The sequence below is a fragment of the Cervus canadensis genome, chromosome 13 (genome assembly GCF_019320065.1).
Source record: "Cervus canadensis isolate Bull #8, Minnesota chromosome 13, ASM1932006v1, whole genome shotgun sequence".
NCBI classification, from domain to species: Eukaryota; Metazoa; Chordata; class Mammalia; order Artiodactyla; family Cervidae; genus Cervus; species Cervus canadensis.
In genome coordinates, this window is record NC_057398.1 from 43107266 (window position 1) to 43133140 (window position 25875).

At 38.2% G+C, this 25875-nt stretch overlaps 2 protein-coding genes across 2 annotated transcripts; both read right to left on the reverse strand.

The window, feature by feature from the left end:
* Positions 1–7888: 7888 nt before the first annotated feature.
* On the reverse strand, positions 7889–11209 carry LOC122452133 (lymphotactin-like). The gene is made up of 3 exons (XM_043485554.1): positions 11045–11209; positions 9102–9216; positions 7889–8232 (listed from the first exon to the last, which is right to left on the reverse strand). The coding sequence occupies exons 1-3, from the start codon at positions 11103–11105 to the stop codon at positions 8079–8081; spliced, it is 330 nt and encodes a 109-aa protein (XP_043341489.1). The 5' UTR covers positions 11106–11209; the 3' UTR covers positions 7889–8078.
* Positions 11210–20552: 9343 nt separating this feature from the next.
* Positions 20553–24083, reverse strand: LOC122452134 (lymphotactin-like). Its single transcript, XM_043485555.1, has 3 exons — positions 23888–24083; positions 21802–21916; positions 20553–20900 (listed from the first exon to the last, which is right to left on the reverse strand). The coding sequence occupies exons 1-3, from the start codon at positions 23946–23948 to the stop codon at positions 20738–20740; spliced, it is 339 nt and encodes a 112-aa protein (XP_043341490.1). The 5' UTR covers positions 23949–24083; the 3' UTR covers positions 20553–20737.
* Positions 24084–25875: the final 1792 nt, after the last annotated feature.

Sequence of the window (25875 nt, forward strand, 5' to 3'; positions counted from 1 at the left end):
ACTCCTCCAAGGCAGATGTGATCACATTGGCCCCAGGGGCCCTCTGTTTAAAACCATACCCTTTGGCGTAGTTCTCCGAGTGGCCTCAGTCTCTGGACTTCCTTCTTCTGTGATCCCTGAGCTCTAGACCCCAGCCACCCCAGAAAAGAGCAGTTTCCATGAACAGGCCTGATTTCCCTGCCTCTGGGCTTCCTCATTCTCATGGTTCCCATTGGCAGAATTCCTCGCCCCTAGTGTGTCTCCTCCTGGCATTTTTCTTCTCAGGTTTAATGGTACAATTTTTATACCACCTCTTGTGCAGAACTTTTCCTAACTTTCTGAGGGCAGATTTAAATACTCTCTCTTCAGCATTCTTATAGAATAGAGCATTCTATTCAGAATAGAGATACGTATAATGTATACATATAATGTAAGTATTACTTCTAGAATAGAGATACATATAATGTAGTGCATATTGCACAAAAAATGTATTGGAAGCCTATGGTGTTCCTGGCACTGTGCCAGGTACTAAGTACATAGAGAGCAAATCCACAATCCCTACTCTGAATATTAAGTAAGACTGAAAGTAATGAAAAATTAACCGGTATTTCAAGGTGATACAGTGATAGTAGAGGTAACCCCAGGGGCTCAGAGGGCCGGTGAGAGGAGAGTCACCTAGGCTGGGATGTCAGAAAGTTCTCTAAGAGGAGGCAAACCCCGAGCTGAGCTGTTTGGAACATCCAAATGGGAATGAATGGCTTTGATGACTGTACTTTCATGGGCTTCATGACAGCAGACTAGATCCAGTGCTCCTTGTTCTCAGCAGGTGTTCCACAACTATTTAGGAAATTGAATAAATCTAAAAATGATTGGTCTGTGGATGTCTAAAACCCCCACTGACGTTGTTTTTTGCTTCTCAACCCTGCCTTCTCCTTTCTTTTGGTGGTTGGCTTCAATCTTGGTCCCACAGGTCTAATCTTAGCCAATAAAAAAATGCAAATAACAAGGCAGGCCCCAGAAATGTAATTTTTTCCCATCCCAGTACCAGCTCCCCATAGCCAAAGAAGCAGTGATTGGATTTGCGGGCCATACCGCCCGAGTTAGGCAAGCGGGCATTAACAACGTGCTCCCTGGCTAAGCAGGAAAAAAAAAAAAAAAAAAAAGGAGGAAAAGGAAAAATGTGTGAATGCATACTAAGCCAAGTTCAAAAGTCAGCAGGCTCAGAGTCACTTCTTACTACCACTGGTGGCCAATGTCATTTCCCAAAACTTCCAGGATGGAGTACATGCTCCTCCATCTGGGAGACAAAGCCCTTGGTGTCAACTCCTCCATCTCTCTAACCTCACCTTTTGCTCACACTTGCTTTGTTGTTGAACCTTAGTTTTGTACCTCAGTCAGTCCTGTTAAACTGGCTTCCCAGGTGGCTCAGTGGTAAAGAATCCATCTGCCAGTGCAGGAGATACAAGAGACGCGGGTTCAATACCTGGGTCAGGAAGATCTCCTGAAGGAGGAAATGGCAACCCACTCCAGTATTCTCACCTGAGAAATCCCATAGACAGAGGAGCCTGGTGGGGTCACAAAAAGTCGGACACGACTGAACATGCACACATATTTAACTCCTTTCATTTCCTTCATGCATCCAGATTCTCTCACTTTCAGGCCTCTTTATGTGCTGCTTGTCCTCTGCAGGGATTGCACTGAACCCCCCTGGATAACTTTGACTTACCTTTCGGGTCTCAGGTGAAAAGCTATTTTTAAGAGGAAGCCTGTCCTGATCCTCTCCACCTGTTAGGACCTGAACAGGTTTGCTCCTTTCTGCCCAAAATTCACAGTACTTACTTTCCCTATCATCATAGGTTACACAATCATTGAAATTGTCTGCTTAGTTGTGTAAGTTCCCTGAAGTTAAGAATTGTGTCTGGTTTCACCTCTACATTCCAGTACCTGGCAAACTCTCTGAACTATGTTAGGCACTTCATGAGCATCTGTTGTTTGAGTCAGTAGATAAAAGAACCTTGGGGTAAAATAGAAGGATGGGGTTAGCAGAGGCAAACTATTACATATAAAATGAATAAGTGACAAAGACCTACTGTATAGCACAAGGAAACAATTTTCAACATATTATGAGATACCATAATGGAAAAGAACATAAAAAAGAAAAAAATATATATAGGGCTTCCCAGGTGGCACTAGTTGTAAAGAACCTGCCTGCCAATGCAGGAGATGTAAGAGTGTGGGTTCAATCCCTGGGTCAGAAAGATCCCCTGGAGAAGGGAATGGCAACCCACTCTGGTATTCTTGCCTGGAGAATCCCATGGACAGAGGAGCCTGTCAGGCTACAGTCCATAGGGTCTCAGAGCCAGACATGCCTGAAGCAGCTTAGCATGCAGGTACATACTTATGTATAAAAAACTGAATCATTTTGCTTTACAGCAGTAATTAACATGGCACTGTAAATCAACCATACTTCAATTTTAAAAATGAAATAAAAATAAATAAATAACCTGAGGTAAGGAACAGAAGACACAACTTACCAGAATGTAAACTCTATGAAAGCAGGGGTTTGTTCTGCTCACAGTGACGGTTTCTGGCACATAATAGACCCTCAACAAATTGTTACTGAATGAATGAACTAGTTAATTGATTAAGTTGGCTAAACGAAGCTATTATGTAGGCCTGAATAGTTTTTTCAGGGGTACATTACATATGGTTTGGTCTTCAGAAAATTAACCTCTGAAGAGAGGAAGGTAACATGACATAGAAGTCAAAAGAGTGAACTTGGAGCCAGGCTTCCATGGGTTCACATCTGAATTCTGTCCCTCACAAGTCAATAGCCTTTTTCTGCCTTAGTTGTTTTGCCTTTATTAGAGGTCTGTAATGTGCCTGAATATCTTAACAACATTTGCAAATCATTAAATAGTGCTGGTTACATAGTAAAAACTGCTTAAGTATTTGCTATAGGCAACAGACTGGTCTTAAAAAATGGAAAGTCAAGAAGTACTGTCCACAGTTGACAGAATAGGAAATAAGTGATAGGTATATTACCTAAATCTGTAAACATAATTAATTAAAATATCAACATAATTATATGGAGAGAATGGAAGAAGAAAACTAAATCCTCGTGTATCATAAAAGACAACCACAAACAATGTCCAAAATTGACAGCCCAGGAATTAATGGTGACCAAATATGACTGATTTGAAATATTAACTGACCCCCACAGTTCTCTGCTAGACATTGGAGACCTGATGTATTGATAGCCACAAGCAGCTTTCAGTCTAATTGCAGGATTGGGGTGGGGGAAGCAGAGACAGGTATACAAGCAGTTTAAATATAAGTTGGTAAGTTTTAGGTTATAGTTAAGTGCAAGTAGCCACAGGAGCACAAAAGAAGGGTCGCAGCCACTAAAAAAAAGTTAGTATTTTGAACCCTCTCCTTCTTAGGTTATTTGGTTGAATTGAATTGAAATCCAGTAAACTACAGGATTACACTTAGTAGACACAAGTCCTACCTAAGTGATTTGAAGCATCCAGTCAATTAGTTAAAATTTATAGACACTGTTTGATTGAAACCTCTTAACAGCACCTTAGATAGTGTGATAGTAAGATGTGTATACCTATAGTCTTCCATATATATTATCCCTTGAATACTTGTAGGGTTGGGGAGATATTTGGGAAATGCAAGTACATGTTCAGTCAGGAAGCCTCCCTTTCATCTTCTGTGACTTTACTAGGTTTCACCCCTCCATAAAACAAGCGATTTCCCCTTAAGCGTATCTTTTAGAACCAGCTTTGAAGGTTACTGTGGGCAAACAGCAATGAGAAAGGACAGATGACTCCACCCTTTGCTAGGAGGCAGTGTTTCAATCATTCCTCTCTGCTTCCCTGATAGTTCAGCTGGTAAAGAATCTGCCTTCTGTGTGGGAGACCTGGGTTTGATCCCTGAGTTGGGACAATCCCCTGGAGAAGGGAAAGGCTACCCACTCCAGTATGCTGCCTGGAGAATTCCATGGACTGTATAGTCCATGGGGTCACAAAGAGTCGGACACAACTGGGCGAATTTCACTTCACTTCACTTCACTCTGGTTCAGTAGTTGGAAGACTAAAAGTAAGCTGATTCAAGAAGTTGCCCTCAGTTACACTCTGAAAATATGTAGCATTTCAGATTGTCCCCCTAGAACCAGGAAACAATTGGTCCTTGAAACTATCAAGGTCTGATTAGTTCTAAACTATTTAAAGTCAAATAGAAGTGGATGTATACATGATCAGCTACTTGGCTAGCACAATCATAACCGTGAACCAAATTAGCAATTTAAAGAGAATGCAGGAGGACATGAATCTGGTATATTTAGGGTACCAAATGAAGTAATATTAATTAAAACCTTACTGCAAATTATGATCAAGAAATGTTCCAGGTGACAGTGTTTGGGATGTTAAATCCCAAACGCATGACTTGTATGTTAACTAGAGTAGTGACAATTGTGGAAGTTGCAGAAAGACAATGAGAACTTTGCTTAATTTGAGTAGAATTGATTTTTGTTGAATAAACTGTCTAAACTTGGCAAATGAAAGAACTGACAAACTGTATCTTTTTCCTTTCTGTTGTAGATCAGATGAAACATAGAGGTATGAGAATTTGCTCAAGACCAAACTTGAGTGAAGTCACCTTTTGAGTAGTGAACTCTCAGAATGGGAACCCAGTAACAGTCAGTTAATTTTCTCCTTTATTTCTTTTTTTTTTTCCATTTATTTTTTATTAGTTGTAGGCTAATTACTTTACAATATTGTAGTAGTTTTTGTCATACATTGACATGAATCAGCCATGGATTTACATGTATTCTCCATCCCAATCCCCCCTCCCACCTCCCTCTCTACCCGATCCCTCTGGGTCTTCCCAGTGCACCAGGCCCGAGCACTTGTCTCATGCATCCAACCTGGGCTGGTGGTCTGTTTCACCCTAGATAACATACATGTTTCGATGCTGTTCTCTCAAAACATCACCCTCGCTTCTCCCACAGAGTCCAAAAGTCTGTTCTGTACATCTGTGTCTTTTTTCTGTTTTGCATATAGGGTTATCATTCATCTTTCTAAATTCCATATATATGTGTTAGTATACTGTAATGATCTTTATCTTTCTGGCTTACTTCACTCTGTATAATGGGCTCCAGTTTCATCCATCTCATTAGAACTGATTCAAATGAATTCTTTTTAATGGCTGAGTAATATTCCATGGTGTATATATACCACAGCTTCCTTATCCATTCATCTGCTGATGGGCATCTAGGTTGCTCCCATGTCCTGGCTATTATAAACAGTGCTGCGATAAACATTGGGGTGCACGTGTCTCTTTCAGATCTGATTTTCTCGGTGTGTATGCCCAGAGGTGGGATTGCTGGGTCATATGGCAGTTCTATTTCCAGTTTTTTAAGAAATCTCCACACTGTTCTCCATAGTGGCTGTACTAGTTTGCATTCCCACCAGCAGTGTAAGAGGGTTCCCTTTTCTCCACACCCTCTCCAGCATTTATTGCTCGTAGACTTTTGGATAGCAGCCATCCTGACTGGCGTGTAATGGTACCTCATTATGGTTTTGATTTGCATTTCTCTGATAATGAGTGATGTTGAGCATCTTTTCATGTGTTTGTTAGCCATCTATATGTCTTCTTTGGAGAAATGTCTGTTTAGTTCTTTGGCCCATTTTTTGATTGGGTCATTTATTTTTTTGGAATTGAGCTTCAGGAGTTGCTTGTATATTTTTGAGATTAATCCTTTGTCTGTTGCTTCATTTGCTATTATTTTCTCCCAATCTGAGGGCTGTCTTTTCACCTTACTTATAGTTTCCTTTGTTGTGCAAAAACTTTTAAGTTTAATTAGATCCCATTTGTTTATTTTTGCTTTTATTTCCAGTATTCTGGGAGGTGGGTCACAGAGGATCCTGCTGTGATTTATGTTGGAGAGTGTTTTGCCTATGTTCTCCTCTAGGAGTTTTATAGTTTCTGGTCTTACATTTAGATCTTTAATCCATTTTGAGTTTATGTTTGTGTATGGTGTTAGAAAGTGTTCTAGTTTCATTCTTTTACAAGTGGTTGACCAGTTTTCCCAGCACCACTTGTTAAAGAGGTTGTCTTTTTTCCATTGTATATCCCTGCCTCCTTTGTCAAAGATAAGGTGTCCATAGGTTCGTGGATTTATCTCTGGGCTTTCTATTCTGTTCCATTGATCTATATTTCTGTCTTTGTGCCAGTACCATACTGTCTTGATGACTGTGGCTTTGTAGTAGAGTCTGAAGTCAGGCAGGTTGATTCCTCCAGTTCCATTCTTCTTTCTCAAGATTGCTTTGGCTATTCGAGGTTTTTTATATTTCCATACAAATTGTGAAATTATTTGTTCTAGTTCTGTGAAAAATACCATTGGTAGCTTGATAGGGATTGCATTGAATCTATAGGTTGCTTTGGGTATTATAGCCATTTTGACAATATTGATTCTTCCAATCCATGAACACGGTATATTTCTCCATCTGTTTGTGTCCTTTTTGATTTCTTTCATCAGTGTTTTATAGTTTTCTATGTATAGGTCTTTTGTTTCTTGAGGTAGATGTACTCCTAAGTATTTTATTCTTTTTGTTGCAATGGTGAATGGTATTGCTTCCTTAATTTCTCTTTCTGTTTTCTCATTGTTAGTGTATGGGAATGCAAGGGATTTCTGTGTGTTAATTTTATATCTTGCAACTTTACTATATTCATTGATTAGCTCTAGTAATTTTCTGGTAGAGTCTTTAGGGTTTTCTATGTAGAGGATCATGTCATCTGCAAACAGCGAGAGTTTCACTTCTTCTTTTCCTGTCTGGATTCCTTTTACTTCTTTTTCTGCTCTGATTGCTGTGGCCAAAACTTCCAAACTATGTTGAATAGTAGTGGTGAGAGTGGGCACCCTTGTCTTGTTCCTGATTTCAGGGGAAATGCTTTCAATTTTTCACCATTGAGGGTAATGCTTTCTGTGGGTTTGTCATATATAGCTTTTATTATGTTGAGGTATGTTCCTTCTATTCCTACTTTCTGGAGAGTTTTAATCATAAACAGATGTTGAATTTTGTCAAAGGCTTTTTCTGCATCTATTGAGATAATCATATCTTTCAATTTGTTAATGTGGTGTATTACATTGATTGATTTGTGGATATTAAAGGATCCTTGCATTCCTGGGATAAAGCCCACTTGGTCATGGTGTATGATTTTTTTAATATGTTGTTGCTTTCTGTTTGCTAGAATTTTGTTAAGGATTTTTGCGTCTATGTTCATCAGTGATATTGGCCTACAGTTTTCTTTTCTTGTGGCATCTTTGTCTGGTTTTGGAATTAGGGTGATGGTGGCCTCATAAAATGAGTTTGGAAGTTTACCTTCTTCTGCAATTTTCTGGAAGAGTTTGAGTAAGATAGGTGTTAGCTCTTCTCTAAATTTTTGGTAGAATTCAGCTGTGAAACCATCTTCTCCTTTATTTCTTAAAAATAGAACTGCGGGTGGAGAGGAAGGTGGGAGGGGGGATCGGGATGGGGAATACATGTAAATCCATGGCTGATTCATGTCAATGTATGACAAAAACCACTACAATATTGTAAAGTAATTAGCCTCCAACTAATAAAAATAAATGAAAAAAAAAGAAAAAAAATAGAACTGCGTGATGAAGACAGGTTGAAATAAGGCTTAAATTGTCATCATCGTAGTTATCATCTATGAGTCGTGTAGAGAACAACTTCATGCTAGAACCTCAGAATAATGAATATAGCTTTCATCTCTGATAAACACTGATCATAATCTCTCCCATCAGGGATCAAAAGGAGGAATGGTAAAGACAGAAATGGAACACAAATGATGTATTACCTTTCCCAATATGTAATGAATAAATTTGTGGAATATTCTTAATAATAAATATTTATTAATTAAAACATCTGAATGATTACAAAAGAAATATAAAAAAATTAAAATCTAATAAAATAATTTGACTCATGCAACACTTTTATAAAAAGTGAATATAATGTAACCAGTCCATGGGCTTTAAAGGGAAATGAGGTGGCTGGCTAGGGAGGGGATGAAGTGCTGGAAGGTCACTACCCAGTCAGGGTCACAGCTGTACTGGTGGATTTCTGGGATCCTGTAGGCTTGGTCTGGCTCATATTTTTCCTGTCTATCGTTTGGATGGCTTTTTTCACCCAGTCAGCTTTAGGATCAGCACAGATTTTAAATCCTCGTCTGGTAATGAGTCTGCAATACAAGGAAAAGACAGGCAAAATTAGTCACATCCTCAAAGCCTTGGGACCAAAAGTTAAGATCAAATCACATAAAAGAGATTTTGTGCAGAAATGACTAGATAAATCAGTCTTTTGGATTCATAAGATCATAAATGAAAATCTTTCTTCTGCAATGTATTTTTTCGTGAAGAAGAAATAGTTCCAGGTAATACCCAGATTCCTTGTTCAGCATAATTTTCAGACTCCTATCTCATCATTGCCACCAAGTGATGTAATTAAACTAGACATTTGAGGTCCTTTTTCTTTTTTCAAATCTAAGCACAGTCATCCTATCTGATTTATTTATCTTATTTGAAGGGATGGGGGGTAAAGTGATTATATGTTGGGAAGTGTTGCTATTTTGAAAATGAAATCCTGGAAAGAGAATGGTACCATGTAGGCTAGTTGTTGACACTATTCCTTGAGATGTGGCAACTGATAAAGTATGGCATTCTACTCCAGGCATCAAAAAGGAAAAGAAAGGCAGGGAAGGGGGTGGGTGGGAAGAGAGGCATCCCACACCAGTGTGGCTCTGTGCTCAAATCCTGATCTGATCCAGCCATCTCTAAACCTAACCCTCCAGACTGAGCACATTATTCATCTGGTTCCCGGTCTGATTCTTCTGTTAGGATAAATCAGAAAGGAGGGTGACAGTCTTCACTTGGTTGCCAATTTTTCATCATCGTCATTGTTTGGGGCTACACAAAGACAAGGTTAATATGGAAAAGCAAAAGGCCTGTTGGCTAAGTTGAGGTCTTCCTCCTTGTTAGCTTATTTTTCCCGAGGAGGCCGGCCTTTATGTACACTGTTCCATCAATCCCAGCTTTGGGCAGAGAAACTCACATCACTGCTTTCATGGAGCCCTCCTTGATGATGTAGGTCTTGATGTTTTTAATTGGCAGTCGCTGTGTAGTCAGACTCACACAGATGCTCTTTTCTAAAACTTCAGTCCCCACACCTGTACAGAAAATCAAGCAAACAAAAATAAAATATAATTTCTAATAATATAAATGTTAGAGTGTCATCAATCAAATAACAAAGAGTATAAAGAGTAGTTTGGGACAGTCAGTATTAAATGTGAGAGAGGTAGCTCATTTTTGACTGAATCACTAAAGGCATTATTTTAAATGTTAAAATGAGAAATATGTAAAGACAATAGTTCACAGAGTCCTCATCCTCAATAGAAATGGCCTGGGGGGATTAAATTTGACAGTTTCAAGAATATCTTACATTGGAGAAGGGAAAATAACTTGGAATAGTTAATGATATTAAGGGTTTCCTAAAATCTAATAAAAGTTTTTAAGTGCTGACTTTCTCCTAAGCTGAAGAGACTGATAGTTGCTTCTCAGGGAAGCAAATATTCTCAGAGAAGTATTCAGTGAAAAATCATCTAAAATAATAACTGATGATGATAGTTTTGAACTGCAGTGCTGCTGGTAACAGGAGGATTTTTATAAACATGGCACTGAGACGATGTTCACTAACATTGCTCTTCATCTCCCCTTCTCTCCATCCCTCAAGTATCCAGCCTACGTATTCTCTACCTGCTGTATTTGACAATTTTCTTTAATGCTGAACTGTCTCTGAACCCAGTGAAAGAGGGATATACCCCAGTGTCCGTAATCCTCCTCAATGTTCGTTCCCCTACCCATATATGGGTTTGCACCAAGTGCCAGCCTCTTGTTTCAGAAACATGCCAGCCAGCCACCATTCAGGCAACATTGGGCTTAAACTTTTTGTTTTAACAGTATTTTATTTAGGGAACAATTTCAGGGACTTTCAGACAGTACCGTCACTATTTACAGAGAACCGTGGGGATCCATGATCAGGCTCAGATATTTTGGTCTAAGTAATAAGTCTACAGATTAGGAGTTTTAAAGGAGAGTTTCTGAAGCACTAACTATACCCCAAGGATATTCCTTCTTGTGTTCAGAGCTGCCAAGAGAAATGTACTCCAACCAGCTGAGAACAAAATGATCCTTTAAGAACTATGTGTCAAATGCTCAGCAATGTAGCTAAGTCTCAGCTGGGTATGCCTTATAGTTTATTTGACTGTATATAAGGCATTGATATTTGTTAGCACTATGGTCTCATACAAACTCAATAAATTAATCCTAAGTGGGAAACAACATTCATTGCAGTAATATAGACTCTCTTACACACTTAAATGTAATATTGATTTTCTGGGTATGAAGATATGAGCTTCCAGTCATTTTTGTTTTAATAGAAAACATTGATTTGTTTCAGAATATAACACTCTCTAGTCATTCCTGCATCATGACTGAGCTCTCAATTTTTTTGAGAAGTTATCAAGATCAATATAAATAGGCAAAAGCTTCAAAGGTATATATAATTGTCATCACCATTCCACAGCTAACATTAATTAAGAAACTAGGACTTGTGTAGTAAACTGAAAAGTTTATTATAAGTTTATTATAATTTATACTATTGATTATATATAATGTTTATTTCATTTTAACCCCAGGTAAGTGTATCAGTTATCATATTCATCTTATAGACAAGTAAGCATAGGCAAAAACAAGTTAAGAAACTTACCCCAAATCACCCAGTTGTGAAAAATAGGAGCCTAGCTGTTAGCCAAGATATATCTGCGAAATCCACAAGATCCTCTAGAGTCAAATTATTCCCATTTTGCACACAGGAAGACTGAGGCTCAGCTTGGAGAAAGTAGTTTACTCTATTCAAAACCTGAGTCAATAACAAAATGCCTGACCACTGTCTGTACACCTAGATGTTCCTTATCTCATAAATAGCCTTTGACTCACCTTCCACAGTGTATGCAGTGAGACTGCAGATCACCAGGCAGGTCAGGATGAGAAGTCTCATGGCTGAGGTCCCGCTGAGCTGTGAAGCAAGAGGCTGAGGACCTTGGCTCCTCTGAGTCTCTTTTATCCCCGCAGTGGTCAGCGCACTTCCTGTGCTGAGAGGGGGACTTTCAAGCTGAGTGTGGAATCACGGAAAGTCTTTGCAGTACTGGTGCTTTCTTAGTTTGAAAAAAAAAAGTTCCTTTGTCCCACTCACACTAACCCCACATCTTGTGGCCTTTTCTCCTCCTCCTGTGGTTAAAGTGTCAGTGAAACCTTATGTGTGTACAAAAGAAACGTAGTTGTCTCATCTCCTGCCGCCAGTCTAAATGCAAACCTCCCATGCACGCATGTCCCAAGGCCATGTCGGTGTGATGGCCCAGCCGGGACATGGTGTAAAGGAAAGGGGTGGGGTGGTCACTGTGGTCCCGTTCCCCCACTAGCTCATGCAGCATTTGCTGTGACACGAAGCTTCCACCACCCTGGGTCATATGCCCTTGGTGACTCCTTAGGGAGCCAAAGAGATACTGTTGCTTTCCCGAGTTTCTCAATCCTCTGCCTTCTTTTGCTTCTCATCTGTCCTCTGCCACATTCAATTGATCCCCTTCCTTACACCACCCTTTCCACATGCCCAAGGAACATTTAAATAAGGGTGTTTGGAGCCTGTCTATATTCATAGGTTTGCTTTATTGTAGCTTACTACATGTCTTTTAAAACAGACTTTGAAAAGTTGTCCTCACATAAACTTTATTTTGCAAAAAAGAAAAAGCATTATCTATAGATGATTTTTAAGAAATTATTGTTTTAAGAAAAATAAAATTATCTTAAATTTAAAATTAAAAAAAATGTTTTGGCTTTTTTTTTAAATTTAAAATTTAAAAAAATGTTTTGGCTTTTTTTTAAATTTAAAATTAAAAAAAAATGTTTTGGCTTTTTTTTAATTTAAAATTAAAAAAAAAAGAAAAATAAAATTATCTATAATATTACCATTCTGATGGTTTCCGTTGTTAATGATTTTCAGTGAATCCCTATTGGTATACATGTTTACACAGTTGTGATGATTATAAACATTTAGACTATTTTTACATCAATTAAAAATCTTCCTATTTTTTTTTATAGTTTTCATATAAAAGAGTCTTCATACTCTGAGTAAACACAGACATATTAAGCCATTCCCTTATAACATATTGTTATGTAGACCATATCTATAAGATAAATGTTCATTAATATACACTGATAACCAGGAGTAGGATTACTAGGCAAAATCATATGATTGTCTTTATAACTCTTGCTACATATTGACATAATCTTCCCAAAATATAATTTCTCTTTGCTGTGCTTCTAGCAGTGTTTGAGGGCATCACTTGTTATGAACCCTTTCTGGCATTCAGATTGTTGTTGGGTTTTGTCTTATTTTGTTTAGTAGGTATCTGTTTAAAAAAATGTTACTCAGTCATGTCCGACTCTGTGCAACCTCATGGACTCCAGCCAACCAGGCACCTCTGTCCACGGGATTCTCCAGGCAAGAATACTGGAGTGGACAGCTATTCCCTTCTCCAGGAGATTGTCTCTGATGCATGTATTAATTATGTATGAAGCTAAAAGGTTTTGTCATTACTATGCAGGGATAGCAAAATAAAATTCATGTTAAGTATATGTATAGCTAAAAGTGTTTCCCATTGCTATTAGGTATACAGAAGCAAATTCCTTTATTTCCTATATTCCTATAAAATTATAGGCTAAACTCTAAGATATTTTTCATCAAGGGCATTTGATTTTCCAGTCAGACTTTACTCAGAAATTTGAATATCTTTCTTGTTATGTCCACCTGGCTATACCATCAGTCCTTAAACTCAACATATCTTTCCACTCAGAATGCTCTCTCCTATTACTCTGTGACACTGAATAAGGTTTTATCTTCTTTTTGGTATCTGAATACAGATTACTTGGGTCTTCTTAGACTCATTGACTCTAAGAAGCATCTAAGACTCATAGGGTCTAAGATTACTTGGGTCTTCTTAGACCCATTGTTGGATATCCACATGTTACTTCCAAACAAGCCATACTAAGCGTGTATGTAGCTCATGTACATGCCTTCTCCTCTCTCTCTAGAATGTCCAAGGCAGGACCTCTTCACTCCTTGCTAGGACTACAGCAGTATACTAGCTCATTCCCAGGTCTGGGTCTCCGCCCTTTCCAAGATATTCTCCGCAGCATTGCCAGAGCAATCATTCTAAAATCTTCATCTAATTGAGTTGTTTTCCTGCTGACATATGTTTGCTAATTCCCATTGCCTACAAGATTCATTTCAAACCTCACATTTTCATATATAAATGTGTTCAGATCTAACAGTGCTTTTCCTTTAAGATTCAACTTTCACTACTCATGACCTTGCTCCGAAACCTCTAGTCTTAACAAGTGTCCATGAAGTCAACCAAATGGGCCATTCTCTTTTTCACTCAGTTCAGTTCAGTTGCTCAGTCGTGTCTGACTCTTTGCAACCCCAAGGACTGCAGCATGCTAGGCTTCTCTGTCCATCACCAACTCCCAGAGCTTGTTCAAACTCATGTCCATCAAGTTAGTGATGCCATCCAACCATCTCATCCTCTGTCATCCCCTTCTCTTCCTGCCTTCAATCTTTCTCAGCATCAGGGTCTTTTCCAATGAGTTAGTTCTTCGCATCAGGAGGCCAAAGTGCTGGAGTTTCAGCTTCAACATCAGTCCTTCCAATGAATATTCAGGACTGATTTCCTTTAGGATGGACTGGTTGGATCTCTTTGCAGTCCAAGTGACCCTCAAGAGTCTTCTCCAACACCACAGTTCAAAAGCATCAATTCTTTGGCGCTCAGCTTTCTTTACAGCCGGACTCTCAACACCTACATCTCTTTTCTACTACCCACTTACTATTTTCTTTATTAGGAATGCCAGTCCAAGCTCCCTACATGGCTATCTGTAAACTCTTCCTCTTCCTACAAGTTTTCCTGAATTCCTCAAGATATAATTAGTTGTGCCTCCTTCTGGGCTCTGTTGGCACTTTCTAGCCACCACTGTTCTATCACTAATCTCATTTTATTCTTCTACTCAATTACATTTCTGCATCTCCCACTAGGTGGCAGCCTCCTTGAAAATAGAGAATTGGCTTCAGTCCTGGCCCTGGCAAGGCAGCTGCTAAGTCACGTCAGTCGTGTCCAACCCTGTGTGACCCCATAGACGGCAGCCCACCAGGCTCCCGTCCCTGGGATTCTCCAGGCAAGGATACTGGAGTGGGCTGCCATTTTCTTCTCCAGTGCATGAAAGTGAAAAGTGAAAGTGAAGTTGCTCTGTCGTGTTTGACTCTTCGCGACCCCATGGACTGTAGCCTACCAGGCTCCTCCGTCCACGGGAGTCTCCAGGCAAGAGTACTGGAGTGGGGTGCCATTGCCTTCTCTGGCAAGGCAGAATGTCTGCTATATAATATTAATTCACTAAATGGTTTTTGAATAAGTGAATTCATTTCAAAAGACCAACATTACAGTCACTGTAAATTAAATAAAAGATGAACATCTAAACACATAAATCCAGAAGACTGTGTCTATATCTTCCTCTCATGTTTATAATCAAAAAAGACAAGTTGACCCAAGGCTGAACTCTTACTTACCATATTGAAATGGAGTTTCTTAAACTCTGAGAATGAATTAATTTCAGTTTTTCAAAGCATGCACTAGAGTCTCTAGTGAAGAGAATTGAGTAATCAACAAAAAAGTGGAAATCTAGTACGCAATAGGCATAATTTGCTCATATGTAGGCACTGATTGACAACTTGTTGAAAGATAATAGCAAAAATTCTCTCATCCTTGATTCCTCTCTTGCTCTTACATGCACCACTCAATCTGTCAGGAAATATAGTTGTCTCTCAACTTCAAAATAGAATCTAAACCCTTCTTACTACCCCCAAGAGACCCAATCCCCAGCCACCATTTCTTCTTACCTGGATTAGTGCTTTTGTGCACTGCTATATTTGTAAGATACGTATGTATATAGCTCATGATAAAGTGAAGTTGCTCAATCATGTAGGAACTCTTTGAGATCCTATTGACTATAGCCTACCAGGTTCCTCCGTTCATGGCATTTTCCAGGCAAGAGTACTGGAGTGGGTTGCCATTTCCTTCACCAGGGGATCTTCCCGACCTGGGGATCAAACCCAGGTCTTCTGCATTGTGGGCAGACGTTTTACCCTCTGAGCCACCAGGGAAGCCCTCATAGCTCATGGTAACTACAAAGCAAAAACTTATAGTATATACACAGAAGATAAGAGATAGGAATCAAAGCATATCACTTAGAAAATCATCAATTCATAAATAAACTCAGCAAGAGGGGAAGGAAGAAACAAGGGGACTATAAAACAACTAGAAAACTATTAAAATGGCATTAGTAAGTCCAAATAAGTCAATCATAAAGGACATCAGTCCTGAACATTCACTGGAAGGACTGATGCTGAAGCTGAAGCTCCAATACTTTGGCCACTTGATGCAAAGAACTGACTCATTGGAAAAGACCCTGATGCTGGGAATGATTGAAGGCAGAAGGAGAAGGGGACGACAGAGGATGAGATGGTTGGATGGCATCACTGACTCAATGGACATGAGTTTGAACAAGCTCTGGGAGTTGGTGATGGACAGCGAAGCCTAGGGTGCTGCAGTCCATGGGGCCACAAACAGTCAGACACGACTAAGCAACTGAACTGAACTGCATGGATCATTAATTACTTTAAATGTAAATGAGTTAAATTCTCCAATCAAAAGAGATGAAGTGACTAAATGGATTAAAAAAATGCATACTGCCTACAAGAGACTCATTTCATCTTTATGGATACACACCAACTTAAAGCAAAGGACTAGAAGATATCCCACGAATGTGGAAACCGAAAAGGAGCAGGCATTACTGTTCTTAGACAAACAACCACTCTTTACCACCTCCACAATTTAGCCTTTTCCAAAATTCCATATAGTTAAAATCATGTATTATATGTACTTTTCATATTGACTTCTTTCATTAGTAATATATTTTTAAGTTCCTTCCCTGTCTTTTGTGACTTTAATAGCTCATTTCTCTTTATTACTGAAGAATATATCATTGAAGGGATATGTGTGTGTGTGTGTGTAGCCACTCAGTCATATCCAACTCTTTGCAACTCTTTGGATTATAGCCCACCAGCCTCCTCTGCCCATGAGATTTTCCAGGCAAGACTGCTGGAGTAGATTGCCATTTTCCTTCTCCAGTGGATCTTCCCTACCCAGGATTAAACCCATATCAACTGGCTCTTCTGCATTGTAGGTGGATTCTTTACCCACTGAGTCATTGAGGAACTCCCCCCCATGGATATACCACAGTGTATTTATCCAGCCACCTATTGAAGGACATTTTGGTTGCTCCAAGGTGAATTCCTGTTGCTTCACATCCTTCCCATCATTTGATATTGTTCATGTTTTAAATTTTTGCCATTCTTAGAGATGTATAGTAGTATCTCATTATTTTTCATTTGCAATTTCCTAATGAGGTATAGTGTTGAGAACCTTTTCCTATGTTTATTTTCCATCTATATATCTCCTATGGTGAGGTATTTGTTAAGACCTTTTATCTGGGTTATTCAATCAAGTTGTTTGCTTTCTTGTTTTCACATTTTAAGAGTTCTCTGTGTGCTGTGGGTAACATTTTTTTTAAAATCATACGTCTCTTGAAAATATTTTCTACTAATCTGTGACATTATCTTTACTTGACAGTGTCTTTCAAAGAACATAAATTTATAATTTTAATAAGCACCAACTTAAATTTTTCTCTTAAAGAGCATATCTTTGCTGTAAGATTTAAAGAAAAAATCATCTCCAAATCCAAGGTAATCAAGATATTATCATATGTCATCATCTAGATGTTTAATAATTTTGCATTTTACATTTCACCTATAATATATTTTGAGTTAATTTGTCATGAAATGTGTAAGGTCTGTGTCTAGAGGGTTTTTTGCATGTGGATGTCCAGTTGTTCTAAAATCATTTGTCAAAAATATTATCCTTTCTCCCATCATGCACCCTCCAGGAAGACTTGTACATTATCATGCGCCTACCTGAGGCTGGAATATCATAGAAAGTCACTATCTGAGACCAGAATCAGTTTATTAATAACTCTGTGCTCTTAGCCAAGACAATCAATCTCTCTGTAGCTCAGTTTTCTCACCACTTAAATTGCAGTGACAATTTTAGACTCACTGTATTGTTGTATCAAATATCTATGAAAGAACATAATACTCTGCAAATATTACAATCACAGTGGAAGAATTTCCTAGTGAAGAGAGAATTATGTGACATCTTTCTTCAAATCAATGAAGAATCCATCTTCCATTTCTTATTAATGATAGTAATTAATAATTATATCTAAATTCAGAAAAAATGGAGAACATTCTCAAGATAATTATTCCTTTCTCTGTGTTATTTCTATTTCTTGAGCATGCCCATGTTATTAATATTACCTGTTTCATATTGGTTCTCTTTCATCATAGTCTCATCTGCTAGATGAGCTCTTGGAGTACAGAAGTGGTGTTTTACTTATCTGGATATATACTAAGCCTAACACAGTGCCTGTTTTATCAAGTACCTAAAAATATTTGCTGAAATGAATAAAGTTTATTCAAGCCTTAATAAAGTTTACTTTGTATTGTATAATTTTAGAAATATGAAAGTGCAGAATGAAGTAAATAATCTAATATGTTATTCTTCCATTCATCCAACAATTATTAATTGACCCTCTCTCCCTCCCAGGTCTATGGGCTTACTAGGTGGCTCCGTGGGTAAAGAATCTGCCTGCAATGCAAGAGATGCAGGAGACACGGGTTCAGTCCCTGGGTTAGGAAGATCCCCTTTAAGGAGACATGGCAACCCACCTCCAGTATTCTTGGCTGGAGAATCTCAGGGACAGAGGAGCCTGGTAGGCTACAGTCCATGGGGTCACAAAGAGTCGGACATGACTGAAGCTACTGAGCCCACACATCCCAGTTCTATGCTAGGCACTGGGAACCTGGCATAATAATACACAAAAGCAGCTTTCAATATAGATTGTAAATTTTAAGTTAACTTTTAGTAAAATTCAACACAGAAGCACAAAAGAGGAGTCTCAGACACTAAAAAAAATATATTTAATATTTTGAGAACTCTCCTTCTTAGATTATTTCTTTGAATTGAAGTCCAATCAGCCACAGAGCCATATTCGGTAGATACAGGTCCAACCTAAGTGATTCAAAACATCCAGTCAGTTAGTTAAAAGTTATGTGCACTGTTGGATTGAAACCTCTAGCATCACTTACGACCTTAGATAATGCAATCACGAGATGTGTATATCTATACTCTTCCACTTGTAGTATTACTTCTCTTGAAAACCTCTTGCAGAGAAATGCTGGGCTGGATGAAACACAAGCTGGAATCAAGATTGCTGGGAGAAATATCAATAATATGCAGGTGACACCACCCTTATGGCAGAAAGGGAAGAAGAACTGAAGAGCCTCTTGATGAAAGTGAAAGAGGAGAGTGAAAAAGTTGGCTTAAAACTCAACATTCAGAAAACTAAGATCATGGCATCTGGTCCCATCACTACATGGCAGATAGATGGGGAAACAGTAGAAACAGTGACAGACTTTATTTTTTTAGGCTCCAGGCTCCAAGATCACTGCAGATGGTGACTGCAGCCATGAAATTAAAAGATGCATGCTTCTCAGAAGAAAAGGTATGACCAACCTAGACAGCATATTAAAAAGCAGAGACATTACTTTATCAACAAAGGTCCACCTAGTTAAAGCTATGGTTTTTCCAGTAGTTATGCATGAATGTGAGAGTTGGACTATAAAGAAAGCTGAGTGCCAAAGAACTGATGCTTTTGAACCGTGATGTTGGAGAAAACTCTTGAGAGTCACTTGGACTACAAGGAGATCCAACCAGTCCATCCTAAAGGAAATCAGTCCTGAATATTCATTGGAAGGACTGATGCTGAAGCTGAAACTCCAATACTTTGGCCACCTGATGCAAAGAACTAACACATTGGAAAAGACCCTGATGTTGGGAAAGATTGAAGGCGGGAGGAGAAGGGGATGACAGCGGATGAGATGGTTGGATGGAATCACCAACGTGATAGACATGAGTTTGAGTAGGCTCTGGAAGTTGGCGTTGGACAGGGCCTGGCATGTTGCTGTCCATGGGGTCACAAAGACTCAGACACAACTGAGAGACTGAACTGAACTGAAAATTTCTAGCATTTCGGAGACATTTGAGAAATTTAAGTACATGTTCAATCAGGAAACATTTCTTTCATCTTCTGTGATTGGCTAGGTTTCACCCCTCATAAAACAGGTGTTTTTTTCTTTGTGTTTCCTTTAAGACCAGTTTTGAACATTATTGTAAGCAAATAGCAGTGAGAAATGACAGATAACCCACTCTTGGCTGAAAGGCAGTGTTTTAATCATTTCCTCTCTGGTGAATAGTTGGATAACTATGACTAGACGTGATTTGATTCCTACAAAATGCCCTCAGTTACCCTCTGAAAATACTTGGGATTGCTGGTTGTCCCCTTAGGACTAGAAAACAGTTAATTCCTTCCCTTCTTTTGAAACTATCAAGGATTGATCAGTTTCTTAACTATTTAAAGTCAGATAGAAGTGGATGTATACACTATCAGCTACTTGAATAATGGAATCATAAACATGAATCAAATGAACAATTTAGTGAGAATACAGGAGGGCATGAATATGAGATGTTCAGTGAGTAGATGAAGTAATGTTCATTAAAACTTTAAAAACTTTAATGAAAATTGTGATCATATTCAACAAATGTTCCAAGTGACAGTGTTGGGATACTAAAAACTTACTGGCCAAAAGGAAAAAAGCATGGTGTGTTGAAAACTAGAGTAGTGACAATTGTGAAAATCACAGAAAGGCAGTAAGCTCATTGCCTAATTTGGGAAGAATTGATTTTTGTTTGAATAAAGTATCATTTCATTAAAAGTATAATCTTTGCTACTGCGACAAATGAAAGAATTGACAAGCTGTGTCTTTTCCTTTTCTTTCCTTTCTTTATAGATCAAATGAAACACAGAGGTATGAGAATGTGCTCAAGATCAAACTTGATGAAGCTTCTTTTTGAGTAGTGAACCCTCATAATGGGGAACCAGTAGCAGTTGGATCATTTTTCCGTTTAATCCATAAAAATAGAACATTATGAAGACAGGTTGAAATAGAGCTAAAATTGTCATTATTACAGTTGCCCCCTATGACTTATGTGTAGAGAATCATTTCATGCTAGGGCCTAAAAATGATGAATATAGCTTTCATCTCTGATAAACACTGACCATAATCTCTCCCACCATGGATGCTGTCAACAGGAAGTACAATTAAAACAGCAAAGGGACACAAATGATGTATTACCTTCCCCAAATGAATACACTTTGGGACTATTCTTAATAATAAATATTTATTATTTAGAGCATCTATATGAATATGAAAGACATAAAAAAATAAAAATCTAAGAAAGTAGATTCATGCAATACTTTTATAAAAGGTGAATATAATGTAATAAGTCCATGAGCTTTAAAGGGAAATGAGGTGGCTGGCTAGGGAGAAGACAAGGTGCTGGAAGGTCACTACCCAGTCAGGGTCACAGCTGTTTTGGGGGATTGTTGGGCTTCTGTAGGCTTGGTCTGGCTCACATTTCTCCTGTTGGACTTGTCTATTGTTCGGACAGCTTTTTTCACCCAGTCAACGTGGGGATCAGCACAGACTTTAAGGCCACGTCTGGTAATGAATCTGTAATGCAAGGAAAAGATAGGCAAAATTAGTCACATCTCCAAAGCCTTGGGACCAAAAGTTAAGATCAGATCATATAAAAGAGATTTCGTGCAGAAATGACAGGGCAAATCAGTATTCTAGATACATTAGATCTTAAATGAAAATCTTTCTTCTGCAATCTATTTTTTTCATGAAGAAAAAATAGCTCCAGATAATACCCAGATTCCTTGTTCAGAATTTTGTGTAGGTTCCTTTCCTCATCATTGCTAACAAATGATGTAATTAAACTAGACATTTGAAGCCATCTAGATTATTTACTACATGTCATTTTCTTTTTGAAATCTAAACACATTCATCTTATTTTCTGGACAAAAAGTGGTTTCTTTATCATATTTTTGGTGGTAAAGTTGTAATTATATTTTGGGAAGTGTTGCTATTTTGAAAATGAAATCCTGGAAAGAGAATGGTACCATGTAGGCTAGTTGTTGACACTATTCCTTGAAATGTGGCAACTGATAAAATATGGCATTCTACTCCAAGACACCAAAAAGGAAGAGAAAGGCAGGGATGTGAGTGGGATGGGAAGGGAGGCATCCCATACCAGTGTGGCTCTGTGCTCAAATCCTGATCTGATCCAGCCATCTCTAAACCTAACCCTCCAGACCGAGCACATTATTCATCTAGTTCCTGGTCTGATTCTTCTGTTAAGTCAGAAAGGAGGGTGACAGTCTTCACTTGGTTGCCAATTTTTTGTCATCATCATTGTTTGGGGCTACACAAAGACAAGGTTAATATGCAAAAGCAAAAGGCCTGTTGGCTAAGTTGAGGTCTTCCTCCTTGTTAACTTATTTTTCCCGAGGAGGCCAGTCTTTCTGTACACTGTGTTCCATCAAGCCCAGCTTTGGGCAGAGAAACTCACATCACTGCTTTCATGGAGCCCTCCTTGATGGTATACGTCTTGATGTTTTTAATTGGCAGTCGCTGTGTAGTCAGACTCACACAAATGCTCTTTTCTAGAACTTCACTCCCCACACCTGTACAGAAAATCAAGCAAACAAAAATAAAATATAATTTCTAATAATATAAATGTTAGAGTGTCATCAATCAAATAACAAAGAGTGACCTAATAAAGAGTAGTTTGGGGCAGTCAATATTAAACATGGGAGAGGTAGCTCATTTTTGACTGAATCCATAAAGGTGTTGTTTTAAATGGTAAAATGTGAACTATATAAAGGAAGTAGTTCATAAATTTCTTATCCTCAATAGAAGGACTAAAAGGAGATTAAATTTTTCAGTTTGGGAACATCTTACATCAGAGAAAGGAAAATAACATGGGAAGGTTAATAATGTCACAGATTTGCTAAAATATAATGAAGGTTTCTGTGTGCCTATTTTCTCCTAAGATGAAGAGACTGGTATTTGCTTCTCAGGGAAGCAAACATTCTTACAGAATATTTCTCTGAGAAATATTAAGCCAAAAAGCATCTAAAATAATAGTCGATAATGATCAAATCTGAGCTTTCTGACGTAGTGTTGCTGAAATCAGATGGTTTTTATAATCATGACACTAAGCAGGTGTTCACTAACATTGCTCTTCATCTCCTCTTTCCATCACTCAATATCCAGCCTGCACATTCTTTACCCTCTATGTTTGCCAATTTATTTTTAATGCTAAATGTTTTCTGAACCCAGTGAAAGGGAAACACTCAAATGTCTGCAATCCTCATCAGTCTTCATTCCCCTATTCATACATGGTTTCCATCATATGGCAGCCTATTTTCCCAAAAAAATGCCAGCTAGCCATGGTTTAGACAACACTTGGTATAAACTTTTTCATTTCAACAATATTTTTTTATTCAGGGCCCAATTTCAGGGGGTTCCAGGCAGTGCCATCTCTATTTATTGGCACCCTTGCAGATGCATGATCTATTCTAGTCTAAGTAAGAAGGCTGCAGATTAAGAGGTTGAAAGGCGAGTTAACTGAGTTATTAATTATAACCAAAGGATATTTTCTCTTGTCAGAGGCATAAGGAAAAATACACTCCAACCAGTTGGGAAAAAAAATGATCTTTTAAGAAATATGTGTAGAATGTTCAGGAAAGGCTCAGTGTAACTAAATCTCATCTGGATATGTCTTGTAAGTTTAATTGATTGTATATAAGTCATTGATATTTGTTAGTACTTATGGTCTTTTATAAACTCAAGAAATTTATCACAAGTGGGAATAACATTCATAGCAATAATAATATTCTCTCCTACACACTTAAAGGTAAAAATTGATATCCTAGATATGAGGCCATGAGCTTCCAGTCAATTCTGTTTTAACACAAAACGTTGACTTGCTTCAGAACATACATCCTCTAGCTCACTCCCCCATCATGAATACTTTACATTTTTAAGCAATTTTTTGAGATATGGGGCAGTTATCTTTACTGAACAAACACATTATTTAATCCCTGGTATATCTATTTCTATTTTTTTAACTTTTTATTTTGTATTGGGGTATAGCCAATTAACAATGTTATGATAATTTCAGGTTAACAGCAAAGGAGTAAATATTTTTTAATTTATCAATACTAAATAGGCAAACACTTCAAAGGTATATACAATTGTTTTCATTATGCTGCACCTAACATTAATAAACAAATTAGTCTTTGCCTGGAAATCTGATAAATGATCATAAGATTTATTTCATTTTAATTGTAGGTAAGCAAATTAGTTATTACATTTATCTTAAAGATAATTAAACCTAGGCTTGGAGAGGTTAAGAAATTTACTCCAAATTACCTAGTTGTGAAAAATAGGAGCCCAGACTCTTATAAAGATCTATCTTCAAAATCTACAAAGTCCCCTAGAGTCGAATTATACCCATTTTGCACATAGAAAGACTGAGGCTTAGCTTGGAGAAAGTAGTTTACTGCATTCTAAACCTGAGTCAATACCAAAATGCCCGGCCACTGCCTGTACACCTACACGTTCCTTATCTCATAAATAACTTGACTCACCTTCCACAGTGTATGCAGTGAGACTGCAGATCACCAGGCAGGTCAGGATGAGAAGTCTCATGGCTGAGGTCCCACTGAGCTGTGAAGCAAGAGACTGAGGACCCGCTCCTCTGAGTCTCTTTTATCCCCCCCAGTGGTCAGCGCACTTCCTGTGCTGAGAGGGGGACTTTCAAGGTGGGTGTGGAATCACGGAAAGTCTTTGCAGTACTGGTGCTTTCTTAGTTTGAAAAAAAAAGTTCCTTTGTCCCACTCACACTAACCCCACATCTTGTGGCCTTTTCTCCTCCTCCTGTGGTTAAAGTGTCAGTGAAACCTTATGTGTGTACAAAAGAAACGTAGTTGTCTCATCTCCTGCCGCCAGTCTAAATGCAAACCTCCCATGCACGCATGTCCCAAGGCCATGTTGGTGTGATGGCCCAGCCGGGACATGGTGTAAAGGAAAGGGGTGGGGTGGTCACTGTGGTCCTGTTCCCCCACTAGCTCAGGCAGCATTTGCTGTGACATGCAGCTTCCACCACTGGATAATATGCCTGGGGAGAAGGAAAAGGCAGCCCACTCCAGTATTCTTGCCTGGAGAATCCCATGGACAGAGGAGCCTGGCAGGCTATATGGAGTCCATGGGGTTGCAAGAGTTGGACACGACTTAGCAACTAAATCACCACCACCATCCTTGGTGACTCCTTAGGGAGCCAAAGTGAGACTGCTGCTTTCCCGAGCTTCTCCTTCCTCTGCCTTCTTTTCTTCTCTTTTCTCTCCTTTGTTCCCATTCAATTGATCCCCTTTATTACTCCACTCTTTCCACATGCCAAGAAACAATTAAATAAGGGTGTTTGTAGCCTGTCTATATTCACAGGTTTGCTTTATTGTAGTTTACTACATATACTTTTTAAAAAAGATTTTGAAAATTTGTCCTGACAAACTTTACTTTCAAAAAAAGTAAAACAAAATTATAATATTACCATTCGGATTGTTTTTATTTTTAATGTTTTTCAGTGAGTCTCTATTGGTATACATATGTTTGGATAATTATGAAAATTACAAATACTAATATTTTTATGGCAATGTAAATATCCTCCCATGTTTCTTCATAGTCTTCATATTTCTACTGTGTAAATGCATACAAAGGGACTTCCCTGGTGGTTGAGTGGTAAAGAACCTGCCTGCCAAGCAAGAGACACAGGTTAGATCCCTGGGTCAGGAAGATTCCCCAAAGAAAGGAATGGCAATCCACTTCAGCATTCTTGCCTAGGAAATCCCATGGACAGTGGAGTCTGGCTGGCTATAGTCCATGGAATCACAAAAAAGTTGAACAAGACTTAGAGACTTAATAACAACAAACACACACAGAGACATATTAAATTATTCCCTTATAACTTATTGTCATGTAGACTATATCTGTAAGGTAAGTTTTCTTTAATATACACTGAATAAATTCCTTTTAATAACCAGGAGCAAGATTACCAGGCAAAATCTTATTATCATCTTTATAACTCTTGCAACATATTGACATAGTCTTCCCAAAATGTCATTTCAATTTCCAATGCTTCCAGCAGCATTTGACTATATCAGTTACAATATAATCTTTCTGGCACTCGATTTGTTGTTTTGGGGTTTTGTCTTGTTTTGTTTAATAGGTATCTATAAAACACATGTATTAATTATGTGTGAAGTTAAAAGGTCTTGTCATTACTATTCAGGGATATGAAAATAACATTCTCATGAAATATATGTATAGCTAAAAGCTTTTGCATTGCTATTAGTGATATGAAAACAAATTCCTGTATTTTTATAAAATTATAGGTTAAATTTTAAGACATTTTTCATCAATGGCATTTAATTTTCCAGTCGAACTAGTCAGAGTTTCAAATAACTTTTTAGTTATTGCCACCTGGCTACTATCAGTCCTTAAATTCTGAACACATCTTGCTACTCAAAATGTTTCTCTTCCTTTTACTCTGTGACACTGAATAAGGCTTTATCTTCTAGTC